Source organism: Chiloscyllium plagiosum, unplaced genomic scaffold, assembly GCF_037043375.1.
Source record: "Chiloscyllium plagiosum isolate Xiang-an unplaced genomic scaffold, Cpla_swu_hap1 HiC_scaffold_19, whole genome shotgun sequence".
NCBI lineage: Eukaryota > Metazoa > Chordata > Chondrichthyes > Orectolobiformes > Hemiscylliidae > Chiloscyllium > Chiloscyllium plagiosum.
This window is the reverse complement of record NW_028270157.1, coordinates 65,033,520-65,048,353: the sequence shown is the minus strand read 5'-3', so window position 1 is coordinate 65,048,353 and position 14,834 is coordinate 65,033,520. Positions and strand designations below refer to the sequence as shown.

The following is a 14,834-nucleotide window of genomic DNA, read 5'->3' as shown; positions in this document are numbered from 1 at the left end:
GTTCCTGTCGACCAGATCAGAACGGTATTGTCATTTGATTGTGAATAGGTAGAAATGTTGTGGGGAGGTGAACTTGAGCAAATACCTTCCACATAAAAAGCCTTTATCAAGAGACTCCTGAAAACTGAAATAGAGGAATGGATAATTTCTCTGGCAGTCTTAGAGAAAAGCCCTCTATTTCCATACCAAGCCTCTGCGTTACAAAATAAAGAAGTCCTTTTTCCAAATCCTTGCTGAGGTGAATTCCTAAATTATTGAGTGGTAGAGCAGTCATTGGAATGTTGTGAATTCCAGTGTCTAAGTGGTGGAGTCTTATTTGTATGGAGCAAAGCGAGAATTCTCACTGCTTTCTTTTCTCGATTTTCCCCTCGCAGGCCAATCTGTGCTTTGTGGACATTGACAACCACTTCATCGAGCTGCCAGAGGACTTCCCACAGTTCCCGAACAAGCTGGAGTTTATCCAGGAGATCTCTGAGGTGCTGCTGCAGTTTGGGATCCCACCCGAGGGAAACCTGCACTGCAGCGAGAGCGCCACCAAGCTGAAGAACCTGGTACTGGATGACCTGGCCAACGACAAGAAGAACGGAAACCTGACCGGCAACACCATCAACATGTACGAGCTGCTGAAGGGCAACGAGACATTGGCTCGGCTTCAGGCGTTGGCCAAGCGCACCGGGGTGGCTGTGGAGAAGATGGAGATCACTGCCCCACCGGCTGCGGCCAAGGAAAAGGACACAAAGTGCCACAGCAGCGAGGATGAGCTGCGGGATTACAAGCTCACCGTGCAGCTCCGTGAAGTGTTCGCCAATCGCTTCACCCAGATGTTTGCTGACTACGAGGCCTTCGTCATCCAGCCCACTCAGGACATGGACGCTTGGCTCACCAATCGGGAGCAGATGCAGAATTTCGACAAGGTAGTCACTCTCGTCCTGCCCACAAGTGTACATTGTTCCACCCCTTCGCAATGTCAGAGGTACAGCTAGCCTGGCTTCTATCACCTGTGCTGCTTTCTAAGATAGAGCATCTCTCATTGACCCAAGACCTCTCAAAGCACTTCACTTTCATGATAGTATATCTATTAATGTCCAAAACGGACAAAGAAAGGGCAGCATGGTGGCTCAGCAGTGAGCATTGCTGCGTCACAGCATTAGGACTCCAGGTTCGATTCCTGACTCTGTGGAGTTTGCACGTTCTCCCCGTGTCTGCGCGGCTTTCCTCCCACAGTCCAACAATCTGCAGGTTCGGTGGATTGGCCATGCTAAATTGTCCCATTAGTGTCCAGGAATGTGTAGGTTAGGTGGGTTAGCCATGGGAAATATGGGGATAAGGTGGGCCTAGGTGGAATCCCCTTCAGGGCGTCAGTGCAGACTCAACTGGCTGAACGGCCTCCATCTGCACTGTAGCGATTCTATGATTCAATGAAATACCCTTTGAAGTGTGATTGCTGTTATAATTTAGGACATACAGGGGACGTGGGCACAGTACTGTCTGCTATGGGATAATACAGGGACAACAGTGGCTGGACTAAGCTAGAGGCTCAGAGGTTCAAAAAATAGCAAGGTTCAAAACCCACATTGGCAACATTCAGTTCATAAATGTGCAAGTTAAGCTAAGGTTCAGTATTCATACCGTGAAATTACCATTTGCCGATGAATTGCATCCTATTTTGCTTGGGCCACTGCCAACCAGTACCACCTATTACATAAAGGATTGCAACAAACCCATGGTAGGCGTGAATGTAGAATGCCAGCCTATTCTGGGAGTCAGTGAATGGTAGGCGTGAATGTAGAATGCCAGCCTATTCTGGGAGTCAGTGAATGCAAGAGACTGTGGCTGACATGTTGAGGTGACACAGCATGATTCCAGTTCAGGTATGATTCCTGGAAACAGGGCCAAACATCTCAAAAAGCCTCTCCCCTTTCCCTTCAATTTTACATACCCTGAACCTGTGAGTGGAGTTAGGTTAAATTTACAGATTGGTTATAGCACCTCAATCACCCATGGGTGGCCCGGGTGCATTTCTGATTCTTAGACGTCAAACACTTCATTTCCAAGTGTGTATCCAATTCCAATTTCCTAAAACCCTGTCAAACTTTGGAAAAAAAAAGTCAAAACAACAGCAGCTTTAAAAGGGAGAAGAACAGACAAAGGAAGCACATGGTGAGGTCAGTGCAGGAGAGAGAGAGAGAGAGAGAGAGAGAGAGAGAACCTGCACAGTTACTGCTTTTGCTGTTTGAATTCATATATCACTGGACACCGGAGTGCATCTGGAAAAATTAACAAACAGTGAGATTCACAACTGATCTTGGAGGAACTGTTGGGCGAAGTTCACATCACAGAATCAGATAGGTTAATTGTTGTTTTAAGTGTGGCCTACAGAGAATGTGCAGTAGTGAGTAGAGTAGGTTCTTTCTTGATTATATGTTTTTGGAGATATGTCTCATCATTAAACTTAAAATATAAGCCATAACTATTAACTTAACCTGGGGCAGTGTTTGTAGAGGAATAAGACGGTGTTATTTTCTGGGTCTGTAGATTGTGAAGGAGGAAAAATGGCCTTTAATAGAGGGATATGTACTTCTTGTCAGATGTGGGAACTTATAGAGAGTTTAAGGGTTACTGCAGATTATATCTGCCATAAATGCTGCTGGCTGCGAATCTTATCAGATCGAATGGATCGGTTGGAGAAACAGTTAGAAGCAATGAGGAATTTGCAACAGCAACAGTATGTGATGGATGGCAGTTATAGGAAGGGGGGAAAGTCTCAGATGCAGTCACATAGATGGGTTAACTCCAGGAAGGGTAAGAGAGGTAGGCAACTAGAGCTTTTGTGGATATACCCATTTCAAACAGGTATGCTGTTTTGGAAAATGTAGGGGGTGATGGATTCTCAGAAGAATGTAGCACAAACAGCCAAGTTTCTGGTATTGAGACTGGCTCTAATGCAATGAGGAGTACGTCGGGTTCCAAGCGATCAATTGTGTTAGGGGATTCTCCAGTTCGAGGTACACACAGACGTTTCTGTGGCTAGCAGCGAAAAAGCAGAATGGTGTGTTGCTTCCCTGGTGCCAGGATCAAGGATGTCTGAGAGATGATGCAGAATGTCCTCAATATTCTCAAGGGGGGCCAGCAGGAGGTTATTGTCCACATTGGAACCAATGACATAGGAAGGGAAAGGGTGGAGATTCTGAAGGGAGATTACAGAGAGCTAGACAGAAATTTAAAAAGGAGGTCCTCAAGGGTAGTAATGTCTGGATTACTCCTGGTGCTATGAGCTAGTGAGGGCAGGAATAGGAGGATAGAGCAGATGAATGCATGGCTGAGGAGCTGGTGTATGGGGGAAGGATTCACGTTTTTGGATCATTGGAATCTCTTTTAGGGTAGAAGTGACCTGTACAAGAAGGACAGATTGCACTTAAATTGGAAGGGGACTAATATACTGGGAGGGAAATTTGCTAGAGCTGCTCAGGAGGATTTAAACTAGTAAGTTTGGGGGGGGGTGGGACCCAGGAAGATATTGAGGAAAGAGATCAATCTGAGACTGGTACAGTTGAAAAGATTTACAAGGATGTTGCCAGGGTTGGAGGATTTGAGCAATGTGGAGAGGCTGAACAAGCTGGGGCTGTTTTCCCTGGAGCATCAGAGGCTGAGGGGTGACCTTATAGAGGTTTACAAAATTATGAGGGGCATGGATCGGGTAAATAGGCAAAGTCTTTTCCCTGGGGTTGGAGAGTCCAGAACTAGAGGGCATAGGTTTAGGGTGAGAGGGAAAAGATATAAAAGAGACCTAAGGGGCAACTTTTTCATGCAGAGGGTGGTATGTGTATGGAATGAGCTGCCAGAGGAATTGGTGGAGGCTGGTACAATTGCAACATTTAAGAGGCAGTTGGATGGGTATGTGAATAGGAAGGGTTTGGAGGAATATGGGCCAGGTGCTGGCAGATGGGATTAGATTGGGTTGGAATATCTGGTTGGCATAGACGGGTTGAACTGAAGGGTCTGCTTCCATGCTGTACATCTCTATGACTCTATTCTGAGCTCCACCATTGTGATAAACCGTCTGAACTTACTTCAGCAGCCATCCAAACTATTGGCCCTGCAAAGTGAAATGCTAAGGGGATGAAGAGACAGTTGGCCAATTGAAGTAATAGCTATGATTGCAGAATGGGATGTGGGATTTTGGTCGGGTAAATGGGGGAGGAACTATGTCCATTCACTGACAGGTGGTTTGATCACCGGTAACTAGCATTAGAGCCAGTGACTTTGGAGGAAACATTGCTTTACTCTGAGTTGTTCCAGTCCAGAATCCTCTGCCTGAAGGGATGGTGAAAGCAGAGTCAACATTAGCTTTTCAAAAGGGAATTGGTTATAATTTCTTTTTTTTAAAAGGAGTTAGAGGGCTGTAGATCTATGCATTGGGTCTAAATAGATAGAATGACACTGGGCATGATGGGCCAAAATGGCCTCCTTTGATGCTTCATTGTTCTGTCACCTGCTGTTGTCAGTACAAATATGAAGGATACAATTGAAAGGATGCTGTAACTGGGCTGTTCATCCTAGAAAGGAGCTGGCTGAATAAATATATTGAAGGTGTGAAATGTTGGAGCAATCTGGAGCACAACCTAATTAAACTGAAACAGTGGAACCGTGGGCCACAGGTGCAAATTAACTACAAGTCACATTTAGCTCTGGGGTAGAAATGCTCTCCTCCACACAAAGATTTATCATAGCTTCAAACCAACAGCATAACTGAGTAGTTTCGCTTTTACCACTTCATGGGAGAGCTGGTGAACTCACAAACTGGGATGGTTTTAGAGAGGGAACTGACTGTTGTAGCAAACTCAGGTTCCCCACTTCCCAAAGGAACAATCCAATGGACGATTTGATAGGTCCAGATGCTGAGGTGGACAGTGGGGTTTTCCCGTTTCTCCCCTTTCCGTGCATCATGTGGAATGGAATCCGAAGCAAGGCAAGAATAGAGGAGCCACTTTTGCAAGCAAACACTGCTTTTGTACACATTGAGGCCCCACAGTCAGCAACCTGCTTTTGGTTGTGTGAACATTAACCAGGCATACACTCATGCAATTCTTTGTGGGGATTGTTTCAACGTCCAAGGATACAGTTTGCCATCTGGAATAACCATAAGGTTGTATCCATCAGCAAAGGTCGCACAGAGGTAAAAACAAGTAGTACTGGACCAGTGAAGCACTGTGGAATTTGGGACCTGTAGCTAAAACTGGTCCTGCCACCAGTAAGATTGGTCATTGTACTGGTCAATGTGCTTGTGGCTCTGTTTCCCCAAGAAAAGGGAGGACTGATAGATGACTGGATTGAGGTTATAAAAGATAGATTAGATGTAGAGAAGATGTTTTCACTGGTAGGAGAGACCAGAGCTGGATCTATAGAAATGAGAGAATCACTTCTAAATGCAATGCATTTAGCCAAACAATGCTTACATAGTGGAATTCACTACTACAGACAGCAGTTCATGCCATAAATGCATTTAAACAGGGTGGGATAAGGAGGTGTAACTAACCTGTAAACTAATGGGTAAAGTCAGAGACTTGAGGTGGATGTGAGAGGTGTAAAGTTTTAGGAGGAAGGCCAATTTAAATGGTATTAGGCAAGAAGCTGTCTGGGAGTGGATGTTTGCAGATAAAGGGACGGCTGGAAAATGGGAAGCCTTCAAAAATGAGATAACGCGAGTCCAGACACAGTATATTCCTGTTAGGGTGAAAGGCTAGGCTGGTAGGGAAAGGCTAGGGAATGCTGAATGATGAGAGAAATTGAGTTTTTGGTTAAGGGAAAGACAGATGCATATATCAGGTAGAGACAGGATAGATCAAGTGAATCCTTCGAAGAGTATAAAGGAAGTAGGAGTATACTTAAGAGGGAAATCAGGAGGGTAAAAAGGGGACATGAGATAGCTTTGGCAAATAGAATTAAGGAGAATCAAGAGGGATTTCATAAATACATTAAGGATAAAAAGGTAACTAGGGAGAGAATAAGGCCCCTCAAAGATCAGCAAGGCAACCTATGTGTGGAACTGCAGGAGATGGGTATTTTGGATCAGTGTTTATTGTGAAGAAGGACATGGAAGACATAGAATGTGGGGAAATAGATGATGACATCTTGAAAAATGTCCATATTGCAGAGGAAGAGGTGCTGGATGTCTGAAATGCATAAAGGTGGATAAATCCCCAGGACCTGATCAGGTGTACCCGAGATCTCTGTGAGAAGCGAGGGAAGTGATTGTTGGCCCCTTGCTGAGATATTTCTATTATCGATAGTCACAGGTGAGGTGCCGAAAGATTGGAGGTTAGCAAACGTGGTGCTACTGTTTAAGAAAGGTGGACAAGCCAGGAAACTATAGACCGGTGAGCCTGACATCGGTGGTGGGCAAGTTGTTGGAGGGAATCCTGAGAGACAGGATTTACATGTATTTGGAAAGGCAAGGACTGATCAGAGATAGTCAACATGGCTTTGTGCATGGGAAATCATGTCTCATGAACTTGATTGAGTTATTTGAAGAAGTAATGAAGAGGATTGATGAGGGCAGAGCAATGAACGTGATCTATATGGACTTCAGTAAGGCATTCGGCAAGGTTCCCCATGGGAGACTGATTAGCAAGGTTAGATCTCATGGAATACAGGGAGAACTAGCCATTTGGATACAGAACTGGCAGGAGACAGAGGATGGTGGTGGAGGGTTATTTTTCAGACTGGAGGCCTGTGACCAGTGGAGCGCCACAAGGATCAGTGTTGGTCCACTGTGTTTCATCATTTATATAAATGATTTGGACGTGAACATTGGAGGTATATTTATTAAGTTTGCAGATGACACCAAAATAGGAGGTGTGGTGGACAGCGAAGAATATTACCAGACTACAACGGGATCTTGATCAGATGAGCCAATGGACCAAAGAGTGACAGATGAAGTTTAATTTTGATAAATGTAAAATGCTGTATTTTGGTAAGGCAAATCAGGGCAGGAATTATACACTTAATGCTAAGGTCCTGGGGAGTGTTGCTAAACAAAGAGACCTTGGAGTGCAGGTTCATAGTTCTTTGAAAGTGGAGTTGCAGGCAGATAGAATAGTGAAGAAGGCGTGTGGTATGCCTTCCTTTATTGGTCAGTGCATAGAGTATAGAAGTTGAGGTGTCATGTTGTGGCTGTACAGGACATTGGTTAGGCCACTTTTGGAATACTGTTTTCAATTGTGGTCTCCCTCCTAGCGGAAAGATGTTGTGAAACTTGAAAGGGTTCACAAAACATTTACAAGGAAGTTGCCAAGGTTGGAGGATTTCAGCTATAGGTAGAGGCTGGGGCTGTTTCCTTGCAGCATCGGAGGCTGAGTAGTGAGCTTCTAGAGATTTATAACATCATGAGAGGCATGGATCGGGTAAATAGACAAAGTCTTTTCCCTGGGGTGGGGGAGTCCAGAACTAGAGGGCATAGGTTTAGGGTGAGAGGGGAAAAATTTAACAGGGACCTAAGGGGCAACTTTTTCATGCAGAAGGTGGTACATGTATGGAATGAGCTGCCAGAGGAAGTAGTGGAGGCTGGTACAATTACAACATTTGAAAGGCATACTGATGGATTTATGAATAGGGAGGGTTTAGAGGGATACGGACCAAGTGCTGGTAAATGGGACTAGATTAGGTTGGGATATCTGGTGGGCGTGGACAAGTTGGATGGAAGGGCCTGTTTTTGTGCTGTATGTCTCTATGACCAATGTAAACATGTATAAAAGATAGTTTACATCATCATTGGGAAGTGATTTAAGATCTAATGATGAGGAGATGGTCCTCGCTAGCAGCCCATGACAGAGGTGAAGCCTTGACCTGTATATAATGAATGTTCATTCTGTTTAATCGAAAGGTCCTTGACTCTAGATCAAAAGCCTCCTGAAAAATTTACCAACCACTCTCCCAGGCCCAGTCACAATGTAAGGGGATGCTGGATAAGCACATACAGGAGAGAGGAATAGGAGGTTAGGATGATGGGGTTGAATGATGTGGCTGGGGTTGATATGGAGTGTAACCACCAGCATGGACTGTTGGGCTTAATGGCCTATTTTGTGCAAGAAATATTGGTAATGATTGCCTTGCTCATACCATTTGCCAATGCTGTGGTCCCTCAGTAGAACATACTATTGTTGGTTCAGCCTAAGGCGTTTAAATCTTTTTGAATACAGTATTTTCTGACTGAAAGGCAAGAGTTGCTACCTGTGAACCAAGCTGATACTTCAAGCATTTGAAAGAAATGAAAGACAAGTATGAGTCATATGTTTGTTGTTAGGACTGGGCCACAATAGAAAAGCCATGAATTCTCGTCTTCAATCTAATTTTATTTCATGGAAGAGGTATATTGGACATAGGCCAGCAAGCTTCTGCTTTAAATCAAAAATAAATTTGTATCTTGACTTCCAATGTTTTTCATAAGACTGTTTTAAAAACAAAAAGTAATGGACTATTTACTTTCATTTTAGGCCTCGTTTCTGTCTGACCAGCCAGAGCCCTACCTCCCCTTTCTCTCCCACTTCATAGAAACGCAGATGTTTGCAACTTTCATTGACAACAAGATTGTATCACTGTGGGAGGAGAAGGAGCCCCTTCTCAGAGTGTTTGACTCACGCATTGAGAAGATGAAGATCTACAGCGTTCGCATTCCCACGTTACGCACCTCAAATTATCAGAAATGCACTGTCTTGAAAGAATCCGGTGAGTGGCAGCATTTGTTAGTTTGGGGAGGATACTCTTGTGTGATCAGGTTGGTGCCCTCAATCAGGCTGACCTCAAACCAACTCTCAGCTCACAATATGGAGCTGCCAATGCAGAGACAAGTTCAGCTACATCACTGATGCTGTACTCTAACCTTGGATGACACTGAGGTCAATCCATGTTCCTGAGGCCACATATTAAGTGGACAACACATTGAGAGGACGTCTTGTTTTGTGTTTGTTGATGTTTAAAAACCAAATGAATCTCCAAATTGCTGCTGCAGTGTTGCTACTAACAGTTAGGTTGACTGTTCCTGGAGGATTATCTGACCCTTGAATGGAAGATCATTAATTGATGGCAATGGTAATGAAGTCACTTCCATATCCAATTCCAGGGAAGTGCACCAGAATCAAATGAGTTGTTAGGAATTTCAGAACTTTTACCAATTCAATGACATTGGCACTTCACCTCTCCATCTCCTGTTATCTCCCTTCTTAATCATAGGAACATGGGAAATTGAAGCAGAAATCAGCAACTTGGCCCCTCAAGTTGGCTCTCCATTTACCTATATTGTGGTTGATTGTCTATCTCAATGTAATTTTCCTACACGATCCCTCAAAACCTTTAATACCCAAATTAAATTCTCGGACCACTACAGCCTGTGACCATCGATTCACCTTTTTTTTCACATGTGCTAACTCCCATGACCTTACACCTTACTCCCTGTCTCACTCTGTCTTCTTTCAAGACTAGCTTGAGAATAACAGTTCTTCAGCTTTATCCTGACCTTTCACCCCTAGCCATGAAGCCTGCCTAATGTCTGATCAGTGCAATAAAGCCAGAGAGATGAGGAAAATTGAAACTTACAGAATGAGGAGATTAGAGTTTAATGGGGAAGGGTGTCAAAAGGTATGAAGCAAGGCTGGCTAACTCGAGTTTAGGTACAGATTAGGTCTTTTCTAATGGAACTGTGGAAATATATTACAGAGAATGAATAGCTTACTCCTGGTTTAAATCTTCCTTTCTTTAAACTGACCAAACTGAGATTAGGGATTCTTTTTGTGACAATCATGAAGAGACTAACACTCATTTGACTTCTCCCATCACCCATCAACAATTACAGTGTTAATGGCCAGATTATCTGTTTCTGTGAGAAATAAATGTGGACTAAGACACCAGATAGAATGTTCCTTCTCTTCCTTGAGATATCAAGAGAGTTTTGCATTTGCTTGAGAGAGTGCTTGAAACCTATAGTCTCAAGTCTGACCAGAACCCCCAACCTTCCTGAAGAAGGGCTCATGCCCGAAACGTCGATTCTCCTGCTCCTTGGATGCTGCCTGACCTGCTGCGCTTTTCCAGCAACACATTTTCAGCTCAGAACCCCCAACCTTCAGTGTCTGAGGAGAATGTGATACCACTAAGCCATAGCTGACACCAATTCAACTCCTGGTCATTGAAGGACCTGATGGTAGCAGAACTAGCATTAGTTTCAGGACCCTGGGTTAAGAATGGTTAAAATGAAAAGCTCCCTCCTGGGATCTCTTCCGGAATATCTGTGGGATATGGTTACTGGGCATAATTCTGCAACTCTGTCAAAGTGTCCACTACCACTTGACAACATGTGACAGTGGGGAAAATTCTGGCGAGGAGAAGGCTGCTACTGGCAATCAACATCAGTTAACTTTTCTTTTCCGTTAAAGTGTAAAATGGATCGCAAAATGTCACTATTTCCCCGAACTATTGTGGAAATGGAGCTTCAATGTCAACTGAAAATACCAGCATTGAGTTCTGCTGACACAGCCAAGTCTGCAGAAACTCAATTAACTGTCACAAACATAAGCTTGTTCCATGTTACACAGACCGTATAAATGCAAATACAATTTAAATTAAAGGGTTACTATTGCATTCAAGAGCTAGGCCATTGCGTTTCATTTTAGTTTCCCTGTCACACTGTTGTAATTGCGTTTCCTCTAAAGACCCACTGTTGAATGCTCTTCCGGAAAAGTTACTAGTTTTGACTTGAATGGTTGTGTTGGACACACATTCATTTCCCATGCTGCAGTGGCCCCCATCTCAAACAATCTCTGAAGGTGTTTTTTCATGTCAGCATATTAAATATGCCCTTTTCAGCAGTTCAATGCTTTCGATATCTTGCCTAAGTGAAGTAAGTAGCGGCTCCAACTGGAAAGGAATATTTGGCTGTTGAGGTTGGTTAAATAGCTGTCGAATAATGTTCCATTGGTATTTTCCATGGGTATCTAGCCCAGAGTAGGAACCATAGAACATAGAACATTACAGTGTAGTACAGGCCCTTCAGCCCTCGATGTTGCACTGACCTGTGCTTATCTATCTGATGCTTATCTATCCTACACTATTCCATTTTCCTCCAATGACCAAGTTGGAGAGTCTCCTACTGTTGCAGGCAGGGTATTCTATGCCCCTACTACTCTCTGAGTAAAGAAAGTACATCTGACATCTGTCCTATATCCATCACCCCTCAATTTTAAGCAATGACCATCCGAGGAAAAAGGCTCTCACTCTCCACCCTATCTAACCCTCTGATTACCTTATACCAACTACTCCAAAGGATAGTAACTCAACTTTAACCCTTCAGCTGAGATCCCCCACAGGGATAATTGGTTCTGCCAGTAGACAACATCAGTCTACCAACAAGACATTGCATGTCCAAAAGGTCAAGGGGGAGAAGATCACCATCTTAGCCAGGAGCATCTCAAACGAAGAGAGAAATCCCAAGTGCAACCTACAATCGAATTGGAAAATCTTCACTCATCCAACTCCATTCTAGAACAATGTGGTTGAATGAAGTACTCGATCCCTGTATCCAGACCTTTGGGATTGAGCATCTTGATCATCAGAATCTCCTTGACAAAAACAATGGCTCAAACACGTGACCGACTAGGACAAAGCCAAGTGGGCTCCCTGCCTGACAGAACAACTCAAGGTCAAAACCCGAGAAGGAAGTATTCCAAAACCTCAAGGCTGACGTCCAAAGAAAATTCTGAAGAATGAAGGGCATGTTGTAGGCGAAGGAAGTTGCGCCAATCTGCTGACCATCAATGTTCCCTCTACGCAGTACAGCCACTGGGAATGTCTGTGTCCATCAGTCAGCATGATGACTCATAGCTTCCATTTTCAGAAGCTGCTGCCATGCATCGTCATTGGAGGCCCACACAGTATGTGGAAAAACCAGAGGGAGCGTTGCTAACCATCACAACATACAAAGCCTTTTTTTGTGGGACCATCAAAGCCAACGTCAAACGGACAAAATCCTCTTCTTCCACGGGATGGTGTTCCCTCTTCTTAAGGGTGACAGTGTCCCGTGTCAACACCAGGGGTTTGAAAAATATATTTTCAACAATTCCTCCACCGTAAAACAACAGAGACAGCTGATATCCTGCAGTCTGTCCTCAGTACCCTGTGGTTCAATCCATTTGTGAAGCTCCATGATTCAAGAACCGAAACAAGCAATCAAACGATTGAAAGACACCAAAACCTGAGGCTCCAGTGGTCTTCTAGCAGCAATCTTAAGGCTTTTGCATACATCGGATCTTCATGTAGTCATCCCATGAATTTAGGAGGAAAAAGAACACCCCACACCAGGAGTGTGACAATTGTAAGTACCTTTGAGAAGAGAGAATGAATTCCTGCTGTGGAGACTGTCGAAGTATTTCCTCCTTGTTCATATCCGAGGAATTCCTGGCATTCATTCTCCTGAACCGCCCATTTCCCATGGCTGAGGGGATCCTCCCAGAGTCGCAGTGAAGCTTTCAACCAGAACTTCTGACAGGGGTTCGTGTGGCAACAAAGACCGAGAAAAATGCTCAAAGAGCAAATTCTTCATTGTGTTCATCAACCTGAGCAACCCTCAGTAAATCGCAGGGATCTGTGATTAGGCTGGAAGGATTTGGATGTCCAAGATACAAGATCCTGCAACCAATAATGATGGCAGAACCGCAGCTGTCTTGAGTGAGAGATCTGAAACAGATTCTTTCACAATCCAAACCAATGTCAAGCAAGTATGTAACAGACCATTTTCCCCCCCCCCCCTCTCCCACTCCCTCTGTGGCATTTACCATCTTCCTTACAGTCGCTATTCCACCTCACCATAGACAGATGCTACTTGGTGTCAATATCAAATACTGTGTAAATGGGAACACCCTTTACCCTCAGTCACTAATGTGCCAACACTAAACCGACCAACATGGACCTACAAGAGGACTGAAAAAGCTAGAAAGTGTGGGAGAAACTCAACAGGGCTAGCAGCTCCTGAGTTAGCATTTTGAGTCCAATATGACTGCTTTTCCAAACTTGTGTTTCTCTCTTTGCAGACACTGCCAAATGTGCACAATATTTCCAGCCTTGGTTTAGTTTCAGGTCTCCAGTATCACAGTATTTTGCGTGTCATTACATTGTGCGATGACTGCAGTGTCGTTGTCCACTCTGTCCCAGTTTTGCAAGAAACTCTTCACCTCTTCAGTTCTACTTACTTACTTACTTACAGCCTGTCCTTGAATGTTGCCAGGACAAAATATCAACCCACACCTGGCCAGCCAAACATTCCCCATCTCATTTAGAGACTGTGGAATATTTTGAGCACTTCCTACACCTTGGCAGCTACCTCTCTCAAAAGGGCACCATTGAAGAGGAGAACAACACCAGATCAGTTACATCGGCTCAACTACAGCACTGAGTATTTGGCAACAAAGATCCCAGCACATCAATAAAAGTCCTACTGTTGAGAGTAATTGTTGTAACTTCACCCCTACAGTGAGAGCTGAACTGTGTATCAGCGATAAGTAAGAGTATTAGAGAATTTACTACTACTTCAGATACAGTGGATGGACTGTTGAATTAGTGTCCTTTGTGAAGCCAAAACCACAAGCATTAAGGCAAAACTCCTGCAAAATCAATGTCAATGGATTAGACGCTGTGTCGGGATGGTCAAAAATCATCTCCCCTACCAAGTCCTGTTTTACGAATTATCAAGTAGCCCATGTCCAGTGAAGATAAATTAAGGTTAAGTCATACTTCCCCTTGGTGGCATTGACGGGAACAAGGTTGCTTTCAACTATTCAGAATGATAACAACCCGCTCATTGAGCTGCCTTAAGCTTTGACCCACAATGTCTAACCAATGAGGCAGAACAGTGGCAGAGAAGAAATGCAAAGGATGTAAATCATACCCTCCCCCGATCCTGCTTTCTTGTGGACCATCCTGGCCCATGTCCCCAAAGATGCATGGTTGAGAATTGACCTCCTTCCGGACAGGAAGCCCCTGTGTCAGAAACCTGTGACCCTGAGTAGATGTCACAATTCAATGGAGGGTGAGACGTGTCGCCCATAATCGGTGAGGAAGCTTTTACAGTTGGTCTGAAATAAGGTTTTTGTCCACATATTTTCTAGCAAGGATCAGTGATAGCCACCAGGAGCAGGAACCATGGCCACTCCTACCCTCCAATGCATGCTAGCATATTTGTATCTCCTCAGCTGAGGCTGGTGAACATGCCAATTCATTGGATTGATGACATTGCTGGTTAAGGAATAAAGCACAGCACAAACCAACTGAAATGTTTCAATGAACAGTAATTATTACATCAGTGACAAGTTATTTTGTTGTCTGTTTGGGCCATTCTAAGGCAACGAAAAGCACAATATAAACCCACAACCTTTTCTTTTTCATTGAGACTGAGGCTCCCCTGGTGAGAAAACCTTCTTGCTACCGTGCTGATGAGATTGACAGGGAGATGCCTGAACACTGATTCCCAAATCCCAGCCGAGCAAGCTGGCAGGACTGGATGCAAAGGTAAAGAGAGACATACAGGAGGTTTAAAGGGAGCAAAGCAACAGAGACCCTAGAGGAACTGAAAACAGAAAATGCTGGAAATCGCAGTGGGTCAGGAGTATCCATGGAGAGGGCAAGCTAATGTTTCGAGTCTAGATGACTCCTCGTCAGAGCTTAGAGGAGCTTGGAGACGCAAGAGGAGTGGAGAAAGTGCAGGGAAGGCAGTCAAAGTGTCACATCTTGTGTGTGACCTCTGTTGTACATGCATTTATGCCACAGCAAATAGGCGGGGGAAAGCTCTGGTAAAT

General features: G+C 44.2%; 1 protein-coding gene across 3 annotated transcripts in view; it reads left to right on the top strand.

The window, feature by feature from the left end:
- Positions 1–14,834, top strand: part of LOC122559492 (DENN domain-containing protein 5B-like) — a 359,734-nt gene that overhangs the window by 222,590 nt on the left and 122,310 nt on the right. For all 3 annotated transcript variants that reach the window (XM_043708993.2, XM_043708996.2, XM_043708995.2), the window contains 2 exons: positions 375–914; positions 8,493–8,724. In XM_043708993.2, coding sequence (XP_043564928.2) covers positions 375–914; positions 8,493–8,724 — 772 coding nt within the window. The remainder of the gene's footprint in view (positions 1–374; positions 915–8,492; positions 8,725–14,834) is intronic.